The sequence below is a fragment of the Papio anubis genome, chromosome 20, assembly GCF_008728515.1.
Source record: "Papio anubis isolate 15944 chromosome 20, Panubis1.0, whole genome shotgun sequence".
NCBI lineage: Eukaryota > Metazoa > Chordata > Mammalia > Primates > Cercopithecidae > Papio > Papio anubis.
This window is the reverse complement of record NC_044995.1, coordinates 32,923,893-32,945,944: the sequence shown is the minus strand read 5'-3', so window position 1 is coordinate 32,945,944 and position 22,052 is coordinate 32,923,893. Positions and strand designations below refer to the sequence as shown.

Here is a 22,052-nt window from a genome sequence, read left to right as displayed (position 1 = left end):
TTCTAAGTCAGGGAACTGTCTATATACATCTTACTTATACAAAAAGGTTACATATGCACCTTACATTGTTTTTGTTTTGAGACAGAGTCTCACTTCGTCACCCAGACTGGAGTGCAGTGGCATGATCTTGGCTCACTGCAACCTCCGCTTCCCAGGTTCATGCGATTCTCCTGTCTCAGCCTCTCGAGTAGCTGGGATTACAAAGTGTGTGCCGCCATGCCTGGCTAATTTTTTTGGTATTTTTAGTAGAGACAGGGTTTCACCATGTTGGCCAGGCTGGTCTTGAACTCCTGACCTCAGGTGATTGGCCCGCCTCAGCCTCCCAAAGTGCTGGGTTACAGGCGTGAGCCACGGCGCCCAGCCTGCACCTTACATTGTAACACACATGTGCACACACCCCGGAGTCACAGCTACAGGACAACTTCAGAGTCCACGACGGCCCCACGTCCCTTCCCTGGGTCACAAAGACCTCAATATGCCCCTCCCTGTGTGTGACCTCTATACAAAGTCACCTGCATACCTGTGGCAGATGCTGGCATCACCGTGGGCTCCCCGCCCTCCCATTTATTCAAACAGGTTTTCCCCTGAGGTTTCCCTGCCCGTCTAACCTTCTCCTGGCACTCCCTCACGAGGCATTTCTCTCACCTGCCTGCCCGTCCCAGGCCACCTGCACTCTCAGCTGGGACTCCACCTTCCTCTGATTTCTGGTCTCTTCCATCCTGCTTTTGGACTTTTCCTGGGACACTTGTATTTCTTCTCTTTTTCCTCCTTTTCTTTTTTTTTGAGACAGAGTTTTACTCTGTCACGCAGGCTGGAGTGTGACGCGATCTTGGCTCACTGCAGCTTCCACCTCTCAGGTTCAAGCGACTCTTCAGGATCATTCTTCTCAGTAGCTGGAACTATAGGCATGCGCCACCATGCCTACTTTTTGTATTTTTAGTAGAGATGGGGTTTCACCATGCGTTGACCAGGCTGTTCTCGAACTGCTGGCCTCAAGTGATCTGCCCGCTTTGGCCTCCCAAAGTGCTGGGATTTGGGATTGCAGGCGCGAGCTGCCGTGCCTGGCCTCCTCCTCGCTTTCCCTTCTCCTCCCAGACCTTTGCTCCCCTCTCAGTCCTGATCCTTTCTCCCTCCTGCGCAGCCCCCACCCTGCACCCGGGCAGGTGCCACAGGGATGTGCAAGGCAGCTACCACCCTGCACACGCCCAAGTTCCAAACCACTCAGACCCTGTTTGTAAAAATCGGCGTGCTCCTTTATTTGTTCAGAAGAGCAGCCAGCATCACCCCCAGCACTCAAACCTGGCACACACGCTTCGGAGACAATGGCCTCGGGACCCTCATGCTGCTGGGCCCAGGAGAGACAGTTCTGAGGCAGAAACTCGGCGTCCAAGGGGGGCCGCGGCTCAGGCACTGCGGTGAAGGGAACAGCAGGGAGTCTGCCCCTACCTTGCTGCTGGGGACACGAGGGCACACACAGAGGGGACAGGCTAGTGTCCTGCTGACCCAGGACAAGACCTCAGCGCCACAGGAGGGTCTGCAGGCAGCTAGGAGCCTGCCAAGTGCTGGTGGAAGTAGAGGCCGAAGAGGCTGCAGAGCAGCTGGCAGGCCGCCGTCCACCAGATGAGGTAGGCCAGGATGCCGCGGAGGAAGAGGGGCGTGAGCAGGCCACCCAGGGCCCCGGCGATCCGCGTTGCAGTCTGCTGGACCTCGTCCTCCCCAAAGCCGAAGGAGGCAGCACTGGCTGAGGATGGGTTGGGGGATAGTAGAGGGGCTGGGCCCAGGCCCCAGGAATAGCCTCCTAGGAGAAGAGGATGAAGCGAGGTATGAGTGGAGAAATGGGGGAGGGGGCGAGGGGCAGGGCTGGCATGAGGGGCCGGGCCCATTCCTCCAGACACTCCCACCCCTGTCTCAGACTCCACCGCCTGCCGGGTCTCCACCCCCTCAGGCGCCGCCACCTGTCCAAGGCAAGCCTTATCCCTGGCCCCACCTCCTGCTCAGATCCTGCCTCACTACATGCCCTTCCCCCTACCCAGGCCCCACCTCCTGCCAAGACCCAACCCCTCCCCAGGCTCCACCTCCTAAGGCACACCCCATCGCAAACTCCACCTCCTGCTCATAACCTGCCCCACCACAGTCCCCGCCCCCTTCCCAGGCCCCACCTCCTGCCAAGAGCCAACCCTCCTCAGGCTCCACCTCCTAAGGCAAACCCCATCCCAAACTCCACCTCCTGCTCAGAACCTGCCTCACCACAGTCCCCACCCCCTGCCCAGGCCCCGCCTCCTCCCCCCCCTACCTCGGCCTCCCCAAGACTCCAACTTCACTGTGTTTTATCTTCCAACCCCGCCCCTCCTCCACCTCCACGCGGCAGCATCTCACCCAGCGTTTTGAGCAGGAGTGTGCAGTTGAGAGTGAGGATGAGCGGCGTCAGGTACTGCAAGCTCACCACGGTCACGTAGCAGTAGACCCGGACCACCTGTGGGCAGGTAACAGGGGTGGCTACAGCAGGAAGCCTTCTGGGTTTGGGAGGACTCCACGCCCAAAGGACTAGGAACCCTGCCCTCAGCCCCAAGTTCCCTCTGGCCTAGGTCATCGGGGCGTCCATACCCTCCGCTGGATTTCACGGGCTTCGATGCGGCCAGCCTCCCTTCGCAGCTGCTCCACGCGGGCCTTGGCCAGGCACAGGTAGGCCTGCAGGTGGGGCCGGGTCACCGCAAGCCGCAGCAGGCACAGCACTACCAGCAGCCAAAGGCGCCCGGAGTCGAAGGCAGAGTCGGACAGCCTGTGCGGAGCGGAGCGGGGCGGGGTAAGGGGCTAGGAAGGCCGCCCCTCACCCCCCAGGATCTTCCCCAGGTTCCTCCCTGAGTCTCAGAGGTTGGGGCACCCAGGGGAGCCCCACCCGATACGCACAGGGAGAAGGGCCTTTCCCCAAACGGCGGCTGGTGCAGGAAGTCCCGTGCAATGGGCTTTGTCCAGAGCCACAGGATGAACAGGGGAGACAGGAAGCTGGTGTGCAGGAGGAACCTAGGGGGTGACAGCAGGAGAGAGTGAGGCCTGGGCACCCCCTCTTCCCCAGCCCCTCCCTTAGGGCCCCTAAGCCCCCCACCCACCAAGCGACCCACGTAACTGCAGCATGGGCCGGTCCTCCGACATGGTCAGCGCGTCCCGGTGGGTCTGGGCCAGCCGTAGGCCTGGGAAGGTGAGGAAGGCACCCAGCACAGAGCCCACCACCGCCAGCCCCACACGGATAGTCAGCTTGGCCACAGGGAGCCTAGGAGAACACCAGGTCACAAGCCTGCCTGGGGGACCCTGGGAGGGTCCCATCCTGCCCTTGCTCCCCTCCCCCATTCCCAGGACTCACACCCAGTCCCAGTCCTGCTTCTTCAGAAGTGGCTCCAAGTTCTGGGTCATGCTGGCCAGGCCTGGGGACGATAAGAAGAGGACCGAATAGAGTGAATTCCTAGGGTCTCTGAGGCCACTCTGTTCCCTAATCCCCCATCCCTCAGGCATCCATTTGCTCCCCAAGTAGGAATGCACCAGGCCCTGTGCCAGGCATAAGGACAACTTTGTGCTCTAGTTACACAGCACTCTTTACAAGAAACAAGGTCAGTGTGTTGGCTCACGCCTTCAGCACTTTGAGAGGCCGAGGCAGGCGGATCATCTGTGATCAGGAGTTTGAGACAAGCCTGGCCAACATAGTGAAACCCTGTCTCTACTTAAAATACAAAAATTAGCTGGGCGTGGTGGCAGGTGCCTGTAATCCCAGCTACTTGAGGCACGAGAATCGCTTGAACCTGGGGGGCAGAGGTTGCGGTGAGCCTAGACCGCACCATTGCACTCTAGCCTGGGGGATAAGAGTGAAACTCAGTCTCAAAGAAAAAGAAACAGAATGTACCAGGCAGATACTCCTGATTGGGCTGGGAACATTCAGGGGTATCTGTTGAGCCTGAGCTCCCTAGGTTATAGAAGGAATCTGGAGGGGGATGAAGGACTCCTGCAGGAGAAAACCAAAGTCCTCCTGGAGGAAGGAATCCTCAGTTCAGGACCCAAGATTGTGCAGTGGCTCGCACCTGTAACTCAGCATTTTGGGAGGCCAAGGCGGGTGGATCATTTGAGCTCACAAGTTCAAGACCAGCCTAGGCAACATGGCAAAACCCCCATCTCTACAAAAAATACAAAACCAGGAGTGGTGGTACACGCCTGTAGTCCCAACTACTCTGAAGGCTGAGGTGGGAGGATGGGTTGGGCCCAGGATGTGGAGGTTGCAGTGAGCTGAGATCATGCCATTGCACTCCAGCACAGAGTGAGACTTTGTCAAAAAAAAACAAAAAAAGGAGAAAATTCATATGAGCTCACAGGCAAAATCAACAAATGCATAAGGAAACAAATCACCATAAAGGAGAGTTAACAGAAAAACAACAGTCAAGTTTAGGCCTCAAAGACTTCAGAACTTGGTGCTGTCAATTATGTGTCAAATGACTAAGGAAATGAAAGCTGTAATCACAGAACAGGTGACATGAGACTACTTTCAGATGACTGGGTAGAATTGCAAAGGAACCAAATTAAACTCTTCTAAAGGGAAAATGTAAGTATTGAAATAATAGATTGTTAAACAGCACATTAGGAACAGCCAAAGGAGGAACTGATGAACTGGAAGACAGATCTGAAGAAATCACTCAGATTCCAACTCAGAAAAGTAGGTGAGAAATATGAAGAAAGGCTAAGAGAATAAGGAAGACAGAACAGAAGGTCCAATGCAAATCAAATCAGAGCCCCAGAGGTAGGGAAGAGAAGGAATGAAGAATAAAAGGAATTACTGGAAGAGAATGGTTGAGAAGTTTGCAGAATGAAAAACATACACAAAGTATATCAAACCATGTAAATAAAAAGAAATCCATACCTAGACACAATGGAGTGAAACTGCAGAACACACAAAAAAACCACAAAGCAGCCAGGGAGTTAAGACAGATCACCTATAAAGGAACAACAATTAGGCTGACAGCTAATGTCAACGGCAACAACAGAAAAGGAACAAATAGAAAGCAAAAAAGTAAGATGGTAGAAACAAAGTCAAATGTCAGTTATCACAATAAATATAAGCAGACTAAACTTTAAAGTTAAATGACAAAGACTGTTAGACTACATTGAAAATATCCAGCTACATGTTTTTTAAAGGATGACATACCTTGACATAAAGTCACTGGAAGATTGAAAGTAAAGGGATGTTAAAAAGATACAGCAAATACTAATCAAAAGAAAGCAAGCTAGAAAGGCTACACTACTACCAGCCAAACTGGACTAAGAAGTAGTATTAGAATAGGCCGGGCGTGGTGGCTCACACCTGTAATTCTAGCACTTTGGGAGGCCGAGGCAGGCGGATCACAAGGTCAGGAGTTCAAGACCAGCTTGGCCAACATGGTGAAACCCTGGCTCTACTAAAAATACAAAAATTAGCTGGGCACAGTGGCAGGTAATACCAGCTACTTGGGAGACTGAGGCAGGAGAACCACTTGAACCAGGAGGCAGAGGTTGCAGTGAGCCGAGATTGCACCATTGCACTCCAGCCTGGGCAACAAGAGCAAAACTCCATCTCAAAAAAAAAAAAAAAAAAAAAAGAAGTAAAAAAGAAGTAGTATTAGAAGATAGAAGGGGTCCATACATCATGATAAAATGGCTGATTCACCAGGAAAATGTAGCAGTTCTAAATCTGTGAATACCTTGTGAATAGGCTGCAAAATATATAAAGAAAACACTGACAGAATTGATAAGGAAATTGAGAACTCTGTTGTCCCAGAGGGAGATTGACTTCTGCTGACTGATATGTCACAGACAAAAGATTAGGCAAGATGGAGATTTGAATTTATTAAACTCATAGAGCCAGAGAATATGTCCTTCAATTAGAACATGTGAAAAAAGGCAACACAACAACAGAATATGTCAAGAAAACATGGAACAGTCACAAAATCTGATCACGTTCCAGGCCATAGGGCAAACCTTACCAAATTTTAAAGAAATTATTTCAAATAGACCATCTGTGCAATTGAGCTAGAAATAAATATGTATTTTTTAAAGGTCTATGTTTGAAAAATTTAAAAATATTTAATAATCCATAGGTCAAAGCATAGCAAGACCCCATCTCTACAGAAATCAGAAGGGAAATGTTAAAACATCCCAAACAGAACAATAAAAAATATCAATCAAAACTTGGGTGAACTGTCGGGCATGATGGCTCACACCTGTAATCCCAGCACTTTGGGAGGCCAAGGCAGGTGGATCACCTGAGGTCAGGAGTTTGAGATCAGCCTGGCCAACATGGTGAAACCCCGTCTCTACTAAAAATACAAAAACTTAGCCGGGCGAGGTGGCGGGCGCCTGTAGTCCCAGCTACTCGGGAGGCTGAGGCAGGAGAATGGCGTAAACCCGGGAGGCGGAGCTTGCAGTGAGCTGAGATCCGGCCACTGCACTCCAGCCTGGGTGACAGAGCGAGACTCCGTCTCAAAAAAAAAAAAAAATACAAAAATTAGCCAGGCGTGGTGGCGTGCACCTGTAATCCCAGCTACTCAAGAGGCTAAGGTGGGAGAATCACTTGAACCTAGGAGGCAGAGGTTGCAGTGAGCTGAGATTGCACAATTGCACTCCAGCCTGAGTGACAAGAGCAAAACTCCATCTCAAAAAAAACCTCCAAAAAACAAACAAACAAAAAATTAGGTGAACAAAAGTGAGAGACCTGATAAAATATGTGTAACATTAAATGCTATATATGCTATAAACTTAGAAAAGACTGAAAATTTATAAGCCAAGTAGCTAACTGAGAAATTAGAAACAAGAAAAGAGCCGGGCGCGGTGGCTCAAGCCTGTAATCAGCACTTCCCCCAGGAGGCAGGCCAGGCCAGGATCTGGGTCAGGAGATCCCGGACCATGGTGAAACCCGTCTCTACTAAAATGAAAAATTAGCCGGTATGTGGTGAGGCTGTAGTCCCAGCTACTCGGGAGGCTGAGGCAGGAGAATGGCGTGAACCAGGAGGCAGAAACTGCAGTGGGCGAGATTAGCGCCACTGCCTCAGCCTAGGCAACAGAGCAGGCTTTCGTCTCAAAAAAAGGCAGGCTGTGATGGCTCAAGCCTGTAATCCCAGCACTTTGGGGGAGGCCGAGGGGCGAAGTGGATCCGAGGTCAGGAATCCGAGACCATCCTGGCTATACGAGGGTAAACCCGTCTCTACTAAAAATACAAAACTAGCGGGTAATGGCGAAGCCTGTAGTCCCAACTTCGGGAGGCTGAAGGCAGGAGAATAAGCGGGAACCAGAGGCGAACTTATGGCGAGCGAGATCAGACCCACTGCCTCCAGCCTGAAGGCGACAAGCGAGACTCGTCTCAAAAAGAAACAAAAGAAAAGAGGAGGATTACATCACTACTGTTCTAAAATCCAGAGGTCCTAGCCATACCAAAAGGGAAAATCGGCCGGAAGTGGCTCAAGCCTGTAATCCCAGCACTGGGAGGCGAGCGGAGAAGGCGGATCCGCGAGGTCGGAGAATCGAGACCATCCTGGCTAACAGTTGAAACCCGTCTCTACTAAAAAAATACAAAGAACACCTAGCCCGAGGCCCGAGGTGGCGAGCCCTGTAGTCCCAGCTACTCCCGGGGAGGCTGAGGAAAGGCAAGGAGAATAAGCGTGAACCCGGAGGCGGAGCTTACAGTGAGCTGAGATCCAGCCACTGCCTCTAACCCTAGGCGACGTGAGACTCCATCTCAAAAAAAAAAAAAAAAAGGAAAAGATCAGACAAGACAAAAAGAAAACCAAAAGAATCTGGAGTGCGGCGGTAGCGTGTTGGCTCAAGCCTGTAATCCCAGCACTGGGAGGCGAGGGCGGTGGATCGAGGTTGGGAGATCGAGACCATCCTGGCTAACAGTGAAACCCGTCTCTACTAAAAAATGTCTAAAAACTTGAGGCGAGGTGAAAGCGAGCCTGTAGTCCCAGCTACTACGGGAGGCTGAGGCAGAGAATGAAGCCAGGCCGGGCCGGAGCTTGCAGTGAAGCTGAATCCGGCCACTGCACTCCAGCCTGGGCTGACAAGAAGGCGAGACTCCGTCTCAAAAAAAAATCTGGAATTCAATAAAAATATAATTTATTTATTTATTTATTTATTTTTTGAGACAGAGTCTTGCTCAGTCGCCCAGGCTGGAGTACAGTGGTGTGATCTTGGCTCACTGCAAGCTCTGCTTCCCAGGTTCACGCCATTCTCCTGCCTCAGCCTCCCAAGTAGCTGAGACTACAGGTACCCACCACCACGCCTGGCTAATTTTTTGCATTTTTAGTAGAGACGGGGTTTCACTGTGTCCAGCTAGGATGGTCTCGACTCCTGACCTATAAGTGATCCACCCGCCTCAGCCTCCCAAAGTGCTGGGATTACAGGCGTGAGCCACCGCAACCAGCCTAAAAATATAATTCTTTAGCAAGGTTAGTCCATGGAGACACTCAAATTTGACCCCTACATCATAACACAAAAATTAATGTCACTGTCCATCAGGGACAGTGAGGAGTTTAGGAGCTTATATGAAATGTAAAAGTTGAAATATTTTATTTTATTTTATTTTATTTATTTTTAAGATGGAGTCTTGCTCTTGTCGCCCAGGCTAGAGTGCAATGACGCAATTTTGGCTTACTGCAACCTCCGCCTCCTGGGTTCAAGCGATTCTCCTGCCTCAGCCTCCAGAGTAGCTGAGATTACAAGTGCACGCCACCTCGCCCAGCTGCTTTTTGTATTTTTACTACAGATGGGGTTTCACCATGTTGACCAGGCTAGTCTTGCACTCCAGACCTCAGGCAATCCACCCGCCTCGGCCTCCCAAAGTGTTGGGATTATAGGCATGAGCCACCACGCCTGGCCGAAATATTTTAGAATAAAATATAGAATGACTTTCTGATTTTAGGGAAGGATATTTTTCAAGACAAATATCAACTAAAATAATCAAATAACATTCATCAAGATACTAGAGGTGACGCTTACAACTACATTCAATGGCTCAGCAAAGAAAGTGTGATGCATGTATGCAGACGGAAAATAATGCAAATAGTGGTGAAGTGAAAAGAAAAAGAAAACAAGTATTGGCAATGAAGTGGAGAAATTGTGCACTTGTGCACTGCTGCTGGGAATATAATATATAAAATGGGCCAGGCACAGTGGTGCATGCCTGTAATCCCAGCACTTTGGAAGGCCGAGGCTGGCAGACTGCTTGAGTTCAAGAGTTTGAGACCAGCCTGGGCAACATGGCAAAATCCGTCTCTATTAAGAATACAAAAATTATCTGGGTGTGGCTGGGCGCGGTGACTCACACCTGTAATCCCAGCACTTTGGGAGGCCAAGATGGGCAGATCGCCTGAGGTTAAAAGTTCAAGACCAGCCTGGCCAACATGGTGAAACCCCATCTCTACTAAAAATGCAAAAATGAGCCAGATGTGGTGGTGCATTCCTGTAATCCCAGCTAATTGGGAGGCTGAGGCAAGAGAATCACTTGAGGCTGGAAGGTGGAGGTTGCAGTGAGCCACGATCATGCCACTGTACTCCAGCCTGGGTGACAGAGCAAGACTCTGTCTAAAAAAAAAAAAAAAAAATTAGCTGGGTGTGGTGGTAGGAGCCTATAGTCCCAGCTACTCGGGAGCCTGAGGCATGAGAATCATTTGAATCCAGGAGGCAGAGGTTGCAGTGAGTGGAGATCATGCCACCACTGCACTGCAGCCTGGGCAACAGAATGAGACTCTGTCTCAAAAATAAAATAAAATGGTTCAGCTGCTGTATAAAACGGTATGGCAGTTCCTCAAAAAATTAAAAGTAGAATTATCATATAATCCAGCAGTTCCACTTCTGGATATATCCCCTCCAAAACTGAAAATGGAGTCTCAAAGAGAGACTTGTACACTCAGGTTCACAGCAGTATTAGTCAAAAAGCCAAAAGTTGGAAACAACCCAAGCAAATGTTCATCCGTGGACAAATAAACAAAATGTGTTCCATCCAGACAATGAAATACTGTTCAGTCTTAAAAATGGAATTCTGGCTGGGCACAGTGGCTCACGCCTGTTATCCCAGCGCTTTGGGAGGCTGAGGTGAGAGGATTGCTCAAGGCCAGGAGTTTGAGACCAGCCTGGGAAGCATAGCAAGACCCCATCTCTACAGACAAAAAAAAAAAAGTAAAAATTAGCCAGGCATGGTGGCACGTGACTGTGGTCCCAGCTACTTGGAAGGCTGAGGTGGGAGATCACTTGAGCCCTGGAGGTCAAGGCTGCAGTGAGTTGTGATTGCACCACTGCACTCCAGCCTAGATGACACAGTGAGATCCTGTCTCAAAAAAAGAAAAAAAAAATCTAACACCTGCTACAACATGGATATGATTTGAGGACATTGTGCTAACTGAAATGAGCCCATCACAAAAGGACAAATACTGTATGATGCCACCTATATGAGGAACCCAGAGTGGTCACATTCACAGAGACAGGACATAAAATGGTGGGTATCAGGGGCTGCAGAAGGAGGAACAGGGAGTTAGTGTTTAATGGGATGGAGTTTCAGTTTTGCAAGAGGAAAGAGTTGTGGAGATGGATGGTGGTGATGGTTCCACAATAATCTAAATAGACTTTTTTTTTTTTTTTGAGACAGAGTCTCGCTCTGTCTCCCAGGCTGGAGTGCAGTGGCGTGATCTCGTCTCACTGCAAGCTCTGCCTCCTGGGTTCACACCATTCTCCTGCCTCAGCCTCCCAAGTAGCTGGGACTACAGGTGCCCACCACTACGCCCAGCTAATTTTTTGTATTTTTAGTAGAGACGGGGTTTCACCATGTTAGCCAGGATGGTCTTGATCTCCTGACCTTGTGATCTGCCTGCCTCAGCCTCCCAAAGTGCTGGGATTACACACGTGAGCCACCACGCCTGGCCTGTCTTTTTTTTTTTTTTGAGATGGAGTTTTACTCTTGTTGCCCAGGCTGGAGTGCCATGGCTCGATCTTGGCTCACCACAACCTCCGCTTCCCAGGTTCAAGCAATTCTCCTGCCTCAGCCTCCCAAGTAGCTGGGATTACAGGCGTGTGTCACCACATCCGGCTAATTTTGTATTTTTAGTAGAGACAAAATTTAGCGTTTCTCCATGTTGAGCAGGCTGGTCTCAAACTCCCAACCTCAGGTGATCTGCCTGCCTCAGTCTCCCAAAGTGCTGGGATTATAGACATGAGCCACCACGCTCGGCCATCTAAATATACTTAATGCCACTGAGCTGCATATTTAAAAATGGTTAAGATGGTGAATTTTATGTTTTGTCTATTTTACCACAATGAAAAAAAATTCAAAGAGAAAAAAGATACAAAAATGGGCAACAACGTGAACAGGCATTTCACAGAAATTTCATAGAAGAGACATGAATCATGAATAAACAGGAAAAGGTGCTCAACTTCCCTGGTAATCAGAGAAATGCATGTTAAGGCCACAGAAGGCATCATTCCACGTGACGAGGACTAGGTTGGCAAAAATCAAGCCCTATCTATGGATCCTGATTCATTTAAACCTTACTGCCCCCTGGGAGATTGGTGCAGTCACTACCCCACCTACTTCTTATTTGAGGGGTAGGTTTGCAGGTACTCATATTATTATTTTGCTTTATAATTGACATACACATCTTCTTTGTATATATCAAACATATATAATTTTAAAAACTGAAAGGCAGGGAGAATTGGAGAAGGTAAAACTCAAACAGTCAGCAGGGTCATGTGGGCCATGGTGAGGACTATGGTCTTTCTCCTAAGACCCAGGGAGTGTGGTGCCAGGCAGAGAAGTGATGAGGTACAAATTCTATGTTAAAAGGATCATTTAAGAGGCCAGACATGGTGGCTCACACCTGTAATACCAGCACTTTGGGAGGCCGAGGTGGGCAGATCGCTTGAGCTCAGGAGTGTGAGACCAGCCTGGGCAACACAATGAGACCCTGTCTCAATAAAAATAAATAAATAAATTATTTTTTTAAAAAATGAAAAAAAGAGGCCACACACAGTGGCTCACACCTGTAATCCCAGCACTTGGGGAGGCTGAGGTGGGTGGGTCACCTGAGGTCAGGAGTTTGAGACCAGCCTGGCCAACATGGTGAAACCCCATCTTTACTAAAAATAAAAAAATTAGCCAGGCTTGGTGGCGTGCACCCATAATCCCAGCTTGGGAGGCTGAGGCAGGAGAATCACTTGAATGCAGGAGGCAGAGGTTGCAGTGAGCTGAGATCATGCCACTGAACTCCTGCCTGGGTGACAAAAGTGAGACTCCATCTCAAAAAAAAAAAAAAAGAAAAAGAAAGAAGAGCTATAGCCATGAGTATCCATCAGAGACAGTGAGAAAGGGAAGGTCCTCTCTTCCCCAAAGCCCAATGAGGTTCAGGAGTTGAGATAGTCACTAATGGGGGCTGTCTTCACCCCAGGAGCCCACTCCTTTACCTATTCATGCTGGACACCGAGCCAGTGAAACCAGCCTGGTCAGATTACATGAGGGAGTGACAGCTGTGGTGCCCCCACGTTGGGGGCTGCACTTACCAGGCTCCAGGCCCAGCTCGAGGGTGTCCTCCCGCACCACCTGTACCAGCATGGCCAGCAGCAGGAAGAGGAAGGCAAAGGTGAGGCAGACAGAGCGCTCACCCCCCTCCTCGGCGCTGAAGTACAGCCGTGTCACTGTCAGGAACATCTTGCTGGAGGCTAGAGCTAAGGAGGCCTCAGTTGCCACTGCCCCACTCTGCCCATTTCACCACACCCCACCTGGGAACTCCCGGGAACAAGCACTGCTGCACAAACAGGCCTTGGGGATGACCTAGAGGAGTTCGGGTTTGGGGTGCTGGATCCCAGATCAAGATGTAAACTGGGGGTTCCTGTTGAGTGGGAGATGGCCTCATCAGGCCACCATGTCTGTTCAGCCTCCCGCCCTGGGTGATCCTGCCTCTTTCACCTACCTCACCTACTTCACATCCCTTGGAAAAGCAATCAGATATAGAAGGGCTTCATCTCCAATCTGCCCTCAAAATGCAGCATTGGGGCCAGACACGGTAGTGCATGCCTGTAATCCCAGCTACTTGGGAGGCTGAGGCAGGAGAATCACTTGAACCCGGGAGACGGAGGTTGTAGTGCCTAAATCATGCCACTGCACTCCAGCCTGGGCAACAAGAGCAAAACTCCATCTCAAAAAAAAAAAAAAAAAAAAAAAAAGCATGGGAATCTGGGGAACCAGTGGATTTTGAGACAGGTTTCCCTCTCCAAGAGTCACAGGAGTGGCATTCTTTCTGTGCTTCCTCAAACTTGGGTCCCTAAAGTCATATGTTTGCTCTCTTTGGGAGGCCAAAGCAGGAGAATCACTTGAAGCCAGTCAGGACCAGCCTAGGCAACAAAGCAAGATCCCATCTCAACAACAACAAATATATATACATATACACATATACATACACATACATACATACATACATACATATGTGTGTGTGTGTGTATATATAAAATTTGGGGGGGGGGAAGGAATTCACTCTTGTCACCCAGGCTGGAGTGCAATAGCACGATCTCGGCTAACTGCAACCTCTACCTCCCGGGTTCAAGCGATTCTCCTGCCTCAGGCTCCTAAGTAACTGGGATTACAGGCATGCACCACCATGCCTGGCTAATTTTTGTATTTTTAGTAGAGAAGGGGTTTCTCCATGTTGGTCAGGCTGGTCTTGAACTCCTGACCTCAGGTGATCCACCCACCTTGGCCTCCCAAAGTGCTGGGATTACAGGCATGAGCCACTGTGCCCCGCTAATTTTTGTACTTTTAGTAGAGATGGGGTTTCACCATGTTGGCCAGGCTGGTCTTGAACTCCAGACCTCAGGTGATCCGCCTGCCTCAGCCTCCCAAAGTGCTGGGATTACAAGTGTGAGCCACCATGCCTGGAGTATACATTTTTTAAAATTTTGCCAAGGGGCCATCTCTTTCTTGGCCTTGATTGTGGACTGGCCTGGTGATTTCCTTACACAAGGAGAATGTGGTAGAAAGAAAAGGGATGGGCTGGGTGACTTTGGGCAAGGCATTCCCTCTTGCCTCCTGGCATTTCTACTGCCACTGAATGGCATGATCATGTGGAGTGGAGATTAACCGACCTGCTGAGCCCCGCCCAGTCTGTCCACCCACAGAGCCAGAGCACATAAAATGTCTGCTTCATGCCACCAAGCTTGGGGAAGTTTGTGGCACAGCAGGTGAAAACTGCCACCCCAGTTTAGGGGAGCCAGGGAAGCTCGGGTCCTGCTCCCATCTGCCCCTCTGGCAGGGAGCAGAGAGAAAGGATACATGGAGAAGGCCACTGTGAGCAGGCACCAGAACACGGCAATGTTAGTCTCCTTGGCTGGACCCAGCATGTAGTAGTAGGCCTCTGTGAAGAGGTACACGCCACCCGAGTACACAGCAAAGTCCACGAACCACTGGTACTCCAGGAAGAAGCGCAGGACTGCGGGGGGCACTCTGCTCAGCCCTGGGGCCCAACCCGCTCCCCTCCCAACAGCATACTCCTCCTTCAAATCCTCCCCACCCCCATGAGGGTGTGGGAACCTTCAGGGCTGAGGGCATGGAGTTTAGGGACGGGACTGGGCTATTACCCAGGGCATCCACAGTTGTGAGGGGGCAGGTCTCCAGCTGGAATGGGGCATCTCGGGGCACAGACAGTGGCTTCTCCTCACTAAGGCCATTGGCCCACCTGGGAGGATGGTGACAAGCAAGGGGGCCGGTAAGCACACATCCCACTGGGGCCAGCCACCCTCAGAGCTCAGAGCAGTTGGCCTGGAGACCATCACTTCCTATAGCCTTGGCTCTTCTGCACACTGGGATGTGAGGACCCCCCCCCACCACCACCCACAGGACTGGCTAGAGCAAACTGCTAGGAAACAGATGCTAACTTGACAGTGATCATCTCCTTGGACTAGGGTCTCCCAGATCACCTGTGCCCAGATCAGAGTCTGGAAGTGTGGGTAGGCCAGTCCTGTATCCCTTAGCCCAGAGCCCCCTGAGCAACGGTGAGGCCGTCCCTGGGGAGGAGCCACCCACCCAAGGCTGGGGATGGGGCCCAGTTCACTCACCGCTCTTTCCTGCCTCTGGGCCTCGGCTTCCCCGCCAGAGCCCGAAGCTCCTCCTCAGACGGGTGCTTGTATCGGAACAGACTGAGAGCAAGGACGGGCAGTCAGGGAAGCTCAGATATGGGGCTGGCAGGTTGAGGCAGTGAACCTCAAATCCAGGGATTCTAGTTAGAGGGTAGCCTAGTTCAGGGGAACACTGGGAGGTAGGTGAGGGTACAGCATGGGGAAATTCTGGGGAAATCGTGAGGCCAACAGATCTAGGCTGAGTGGGCTCAGGAGGCTTGGATACCCCTGAATCTGCTGGCTAACTCTCCTGGGGAAGCAGGTGTGTGCAACTTTTATCTTCTTTTTCCTTTTCTTTCTGAGACAGAGTCTTGCTCTGTCGCCCAGCCTGGAGTGCAGTGGCACGATCTTGGCTCACTGCAACCTCCACTTCCCGGGTTCAAGTGATTCTCCTGCCTCAACCTCCCGAGGAGCTGGGACTACCGGCATGCACCACGATGCCCAGCTAATTTTTGTATTTTTAGTAGGGACAGGGTTTCACTATGTTGGCCAGGCTGGTCTCAAACTCCTGACCTCAAGTGATACACCCGCCTCAGCCTCCCAAAGGGCTGGGATTACAGGCATGAGCCACCTCGCCTGGCTTTCTGTTTTTGTTTTTGAGAGAAGGCCTTGGTCGGTCGCCCAGGCTAGAGTACAGTGGCGCCATCTCAGCTCACGGCAGACTCAACCTTCTGGGCTCAAATGATCCTCCCGCCTCAGACTCCTGATTAGCTGGGATCACAGGCGTGAGCCACCATACCTGGCTAATCTTTAAAATTTTTTGTAGAGACGCGGTCTTGCCATGTTGCCCAGGCTGGTCTCAAACTCCTGGATCAAGTGATCCTCCCACCTTGGCTTCCCCCAGTGTTGGGATTATGGGCCTGAGCCATCATCTTTGACGCGGTTTTTTGCCTTTGTTTTTGTCACATACATTTTTCTCAGGAGAGAATTCAGTTACCACCAGATTCTCAGAAAGCATCAGAGACCCACACAGGGACAAAAAACAGAGCAGGCGAGCTCTAGCAGGTGCAGGGGTGGAAGGAAGGCTGGGTTACAGGGAGGCAGGAAGAGTGGGGGACGTGGGGAGTGTGGCGATGGTTCCACCCATGTGTACATCTGTCAAAACAGGTCCAACTGTATACGTCAAATATATACAGTTTGTGTCAGGCATAGGGGCTCACGCCTGTAATCCCAGCACTTTGGGAGGTCAAAGTGGTAGGATCGCTTGAGTCCAGGAGTTTGAGACCAGCCTGGGCAACTTAGCAAGACCCCATCTCTATTAAAAGTTAAAAAATTGTCTGGGCACGGTGGTGCACACCTGTAGTCCCAGCTACTCAGGAGGTTCAGGCAGGAGGGCCACCTGAGCCCAGAAGGTTGAGGTTGCAGTGAGCTATGATCAGACCACTGCACTCCAAGCTGGGTAACAATGAGACCCTGTCTCTAAAAAGAAAAAGAAAAAACAAATATATGCAGTTTGTTGTACTTCAATTACACCTCAACAACGTCTTTCCCCCCATCACCCACTAACCAAGATCGAGGCCGTGCAATTTGTGAGGGGGAGCGTAGGGAGCCAGAAGGGGGCGTGGTTCCGCGGGGCCCCTCCCACCGCCGGGACACGACTCACCTGCCGTTGCAGAGCAGCCAGCGCGCGAAGGAGCAGTGCGGCGCCAGCCTGTGCATGAGGGTGGCAGTGAGCAGGGTCACCACCAGCTGCACTCCGAGGACCGCCTGGGGGGAGGGGACGTGACTGGCAGCACCTGCCAGAGGGTCACAAGCTCCCTCCCTCCCTAGGAGCCCAGGCTATTTATAGAGAAGCCAGGCCCGATGGGGGAAGGGCGAGCCTCTTAGGCTGTAGCAGCTTCTTAGGGGAGAGTCCTGGGGTGAGCCTGGACTCACCTGGCCTGGCCCTGCCCTCTCACGTCAGAGGTCAGCAGCACCCCCCCGCATCACCACCTAGCTGGAGTGTAGGGCAGTGGAGACCATGGGGTTCGCCTCCTGCCTCCACTATGGATTCAGGTATAATATTACTTTCCTGGAGTCTCACTTTTCTCATCTGGAAATGGGTGCTTCCTATGTAGCCTCCTGTATTCCTCACCACCACCTTCCAGCCCCTAACCACGAGGTCGCCACACTCAGTGCAAACAACTCCCACCGCCTTCTGCACTCCCACCTTGGGAGCCACTGCGTCCTGGTTGAGCTTCTAGCTTTCTCCTTCCCCGGGTAGCTCCTTCCCCTAAGTGTCTCCCACCTTAAATGATCCCTGATGGTTCCATCACCCTCCTCCCTCTCCTTCCCTTTGTAATTAACCTCCTTGAAAGGGCATCTATGCTCCTGGCCACCTCCTGTTTTGATGTGAAGACCTACATGTCTGAGTGTGGTGAGCTTATTTATTTTTATTTGTGTGTGTGTGTGTGTGTGTGTATGTGTGTGTGTGTGTTTTGGCAGGGGAGTGGTGGTGGGGAGAATAGGGTCTTGCTCTGCCACCCAGGCTGGAGTGCAGTGACATGGTGGGGTGCTCACTGCAGCCTCAACCTCCCAGGTTCAAGTGATTCTCCCACATCAGCCTCCCTAGTAGCTGGGATTACAGGCACCCGCCAACACACCCAGCTGATTTTTGACTATTTTGTAGAGATAGGGTTTCTCCATGTCGCCCAGGCTGGTCTTGAACGCCTAGGCTCAAGCAGTCCTCCTGCCTTGGCTTCCCAAACTGTTGGGATTACAGGCATGAGCCACTGTGTCAGGCCTATTTTTATTTTTAGAGATGGGGTCTTGCTATGTTGCCCAGGCTGGTCTCAAACTCCTGGGATCAAGTGATCCTCCCTCAACCTACCGAGTAGCTAGGACCACAGTCATGCACTAACACACCCAGCTATGACTTTTTTTTTTTAAATTAGGAATTTTCTCACCCAGTTCTTAATTCAGAACACATTTTCATATACTTATTTTTAAACATTTTAGAAGAATCAGTCTGTGGTGAAGCTGGGTTTTCCTGCTTGAATGCAGTAAATACCCATTTGCTGCCAGTAATTACGTAATTATGTAAAATTATGTGTTCAGGAGAGCTGTCTACTAGTATTCTGGTGTTATAATCAAAATGAAATAAAGTTTAATACTAAAATTAATTATTAAAATAATCCTTTAATCAGGCATAAATAAGCTAAATTTAGTCAGAAAAACCCTAATGTGATGGATACCGGGCCTAGCACGGTAATTCGAAATGACTGCTGAGGCCAGGCTCGGTGGCTCACGCCTGTAATCCCAGCACTTTGGGAGGCTGAGGCGGGCTGATCACTTGAGGTCAGGAGTTTGAGACCAACCTGGTCAACATGGTGAAACCTTGTCTCTACTAAAAATACAAAAATTAGCCAGGCATGGTGGCACATGCCTATAATCCCAGCTACTCGGGAGGCTGAGGCAGGAGAATTGCTTGAACCCGGGAGGCAGAGGTTGCAGTGAGTCGAGATTGCGCCATTGCACTCCAGCCTGAGCAACAGAGTGGGACTCTGTCTCAAAACAAAATAATAATCATAAAAAAATAAAAATAAATAAAATAACAGACTAATAAGGACATTTTCTCTGTGCCTGTGACTTATAAACTGACACCAGAAATCTTTTTTCAGTAATGAGGTTGGTGGCGCCATCTTTCTCATCTCTACATCCTCATTGCTCACCCTCCCCGGGACCCTAGTGCACACCGGCTGGTTGGCTGGCTGGCACTTAAGGACCATGAATGCCAGCCCATGGGCCCCTGCAAGCCAGTGAGCCAGGGCTGTCGAAGCCCCACCCTTTCCCTAGGACCCTGCCGTCCCACCCCCTAGTCTGTTTTTCTCCTCTCTCTGGGACCTCTCTCCTGTGACCTGCCAGGGTTTTAACCACCCAATCCACCAACCCATCACAACCTCAGCACAGTAACACCTCCAGCCCAGACCTCTCTGCTGAGCTCAACCAGTAGCCTCCTCCAGGCTCTCCTGAGAGACCCCAACACTCACCCATCATCCCATACCCTTCCAGGTGGTTCAGGCCTTTACCAGTCTCACAGTCAGCCCCCAACTCGGTTCTGCACCCTGCAGGCATAGCTACAGACCCCTGCCCACCTCCCGATGGCTCAGCTCTCTCCTCAGCCCTCACTGCGCCCAACCACTGGAGTCTCAGAGGTCTTCCTGGACCTTCGGGCTCTTCATCCACCACCTCCCAAAATCCCCTAAGGGAGAAGGTGGTGGAGGGGTGTATCTCTCCACCTAAGGCTTCTAGAGGTCTGTCCTGGGATGTCCTGATAGCCCTCCCCTCCAGCCAGCCTCCTATCTCAAGGTCAGGGCTCCGCAGACATCTCCAAGGATTTTCTTGAGTCTTCCATCAGCTCCTTTTCCCTTTACTGGATTTACGATCCTCGAACCCAAGAACCCTGATAAAATCAATGCAACTTCCCTCCATCTCATTCCCGGGAGCCCGCGCCCTCATCTCCTACGGAGTCCTGCACCTGCGCCTGGGACAACGTCCCACTTTCAATAATCCCAGCCATCAGGGCCCTTGCTTCAGGGCCATCTCCAGCACCCCTCATCGGGGATGGTCCCAGGCAGGGACCCTCCAGTTCTCCAGTTCCACGTCCCTCTCTCTGCCCAGGCCAGTCGCGTCAGGGTTGTGGGAGTCCCCCATCTCCCCGCACCAGCCTGATCCCCTGGGGCTGGGCTAAGTTTTAAGAACACGCTCAGTGGGTTGAACCCAGAGCTGAGTGAGACTTGAAGGTTCCAACTGTCCTGTCTCCCACTCTGAGAACTTTGCCCGCCCTGAGGCCACCCAGACCTCCTGAGTCCACTTCCCACGGCTTCCCCTGCCCGTTGCACACACCCCGATATACAAGGGACCCCTGATGGATCCCGTCGGCGCGGCCCCCACGCTCCTGCAGGACCCCTGTCCCCAGAGTGGACCCCAAAAGGCCCCCAAACCGCCTTAACAAGGTTCCAAATGTGCTGAGGTCCGCAGTCCCCTCTGTGGGACCACGACCCCATAGCAGGGCCCCAAACCCCTAAAAGGTCTCCAGAGAGCGGAATCCCCAGAACGCTTAAGGGCTTCTAGTATCCCTGGGTACGACCCCCGTCGACTCCTTCGGAGGTCCTGCAGCGAGAGCAGGGCCCCCAGACAGGGACACACGGCCTTCAGCGTGCCCCCGAATCCCTCAGAGCCTCCAATCCCCAAGAAGAGACCACATTCCCTCAGTGTCTCCCTGGACCCCCTCGGCTGGACCCCGGCCCTGCAGAGCCCCCCACTTCGCAAGACGCTCGCTCACCATGGCGCTTGCGGGAGCGCGGTGCACGGACCCACCGGCCTGGGGCTCCGGGCCCTCCACGGGAACTCGACCAATTAGAGCCCGACTCTGATCTGACGAGCATCCCGTGCAACCAATCAGCGTGTTTTGAGCCGGCAAGTCACCAGGGACGAGGAGGCCGCTCGCGTTGCATGCCGGAAATTGTAGTTCAGACACGCTGGTTCTGAGCGATCAAAGTCAAGATTGTGTCTGGGAGGCCTGCGTGGCCCACCTCTCTGAAGGCTCAGTCTTCTCTTACCTAAACTTATTTCAAAGGTTTGCAGCGAAATCATTTATTCCCACCTAAGGGACATTTCTGAGAGAACTCTCCCCCCATCAAGAACATTCAATGGCTCCTACTTAGTAGACTAAGTACTTAGTATTCCTAAGTACCAAGTAGGCTAAGTACTCAGACTGAATCCAGACCCCTCTGCCTGACTTAAATCTGCTGCTAGCACTGTGGTGCACCTAATAGTACAGCTTGCACCCACCATGCTCTGTCATACCTCCAGGCCTTTGTAAATATCCTACATCTTGCAATGCCTTCAAGAATGCCTCAATCTTAAAAACAAAACAAAACCAAAAAAGAATGCCTCAATATTTTTCACCTGGCAAGTGCCTTATTCATCTCTATCAGTCAGGACTCTGGCTGTGCTCCACAAAATATCAACTAAAATAGGTTCAAGCAAAAAAAAGGAAAGTTTATGGCTCATGTGACAGAAAATACTAGCTGTAGGGTCAGCTTCAGGCATGGCTGGATCAAGGACCAAATGTCAGCTTCAGGGATCTGATGTTCTTTATTTCACCGCTAGAAGGAAAGGGCTTCTGGTGTTCGTGCCTGGGTTTTGCCGTTTGTCTTTCTGTGGATGAGTGTGTCTGCCTGAGTGTAGACATATATTGGGTATGACCAAGTGTCTGAGTATCTTTATGGGGGTGGGTTCCTGTGTGGGGGGCCCGTGTAACTACCTTTTCATTTTTACATTTTATTATTTTTTTTTTTTCTTGAGACGGAGTTTCGCTCTTGTTGACCAGGCTGGAGTATAATGGTGCGATCTTGGCTCACCGCAACTTCCGCCTCCCTGGTTCAAGTTATTCTCCTGCCTCAGCCTCCCGAGTAGCTGGGATTACAGGCATGGGCCACCATGCCTTGCTAATTTTGTATCTTTAGTAGAGACAAGGTTCTCCGTGTTCATCAGGCTGGTCTCGAACTGCCGATTTCAGGTGATCCGCCCGCCTCGGCCTCCCAAAGTGCTGGGTTTACAGGCGTGAGCCCCCGGGCCTGGTTTACATTTTATTTTTTTAACTTTTGGCAAGTGCTGAATCTTAAGCGCACTATCGCACGCCACCTCGTGGTGGAGGGCAAAAGTGCAGTCTCCCTGGGATGGAGAAGCCGAACCTGTCTCACCAGTAGCCCTGGGGGCTCCCAGTCTTAGAAAGCAGCCCATAATTTAATGGACCTCACACTGGGTGCTTAGTCTGTGGGCACTGATATCAGGGACTGGCCTGACTTCTTGTCACCGTGAGGGTGAGATCCAAAGGCTGGGAAGGTTCTTTCTCTCTGGCCATGCCTCAGTTTCCCCCATGGTACCTGCTGCTTTGACTCTTTTCCTCC

At 51.3% G+C, this 22,052-nt stretch overlaps 1 protein-coding gene across 4 annotated transcripts; it reads right to left on the bottom strand.

Moving 5' to 3' along the window:
• Positions 1–1,231: 1,231 nt before the first annotated feature.
• On the bottom strand, positions 1,232–20,534 carry TMEM161A (transmembrane protein 161A). Of its 4 annotated transcripts, none has more exons than XM_003915213.4 (12): positions 20,423–20,533; positions 16,763–16,866; positions 15,100–15,180; positions 14,623–14,720; positions 14,318–14,474; positions 12,553–12,704; positions 3,359–3,419; positions 3,125–3,268; positions 2,908–3,021; positions 2,605–2,779; positions 2,377–2,473; positions 1,232–1,798 (listed from the first exon to the last, which is right to left on the bottom strand). In XM_003915213.4, the coding sequence occupies exons 1-12, from the start codon at positions 20,423–20,425 to the stop codon at positions 1,545–1,547; spliced, it is 1,440 nt and encodes a 479-aa protein (XP_003915262.2). In that variant the 5' UTR covers positions 20,426–20,533; the 3' UTR covers positions 1,232–1,544. The 4 variants fall into 4 exon arrangements, with proteins under 4 accessions (XP_003915262.2, XP_021786617.2, XP_021786616.2 ...); XM_021930925.2 differs by having other exon boundaries at positions 14,318–14,399; XM_021930924.2 differs by lacking the exon at positions 14,623–14,720 and having other exon boundaries at positions 15,100–15,260; positions 20,423–20,534.
• Between the last annotated feature and the right edge of the window lie 1,518 nt (positions 20,535–22,052).

Excerpts from the sequence above, each read along its gene's own strand:
- TMEM161A (XM_003915213.4), bottom strand. Across the intron at positions 14,475-14,622 it reads CACAACTGTGGATGCCCTGG|TCCTGCGCTTCTTCCTGGAG; the intron begins GTAATAGCCCAG and ends TGCCCCCCGCAG. Across the intron at positions 3,269-3,358 it reads AAGCAGGACTGGGACTGGGT|GCTCCCTGTGGCCAAGCTGA; the intron begins GTGAGTCCTGGG and ends GTGTTCTCCTAG.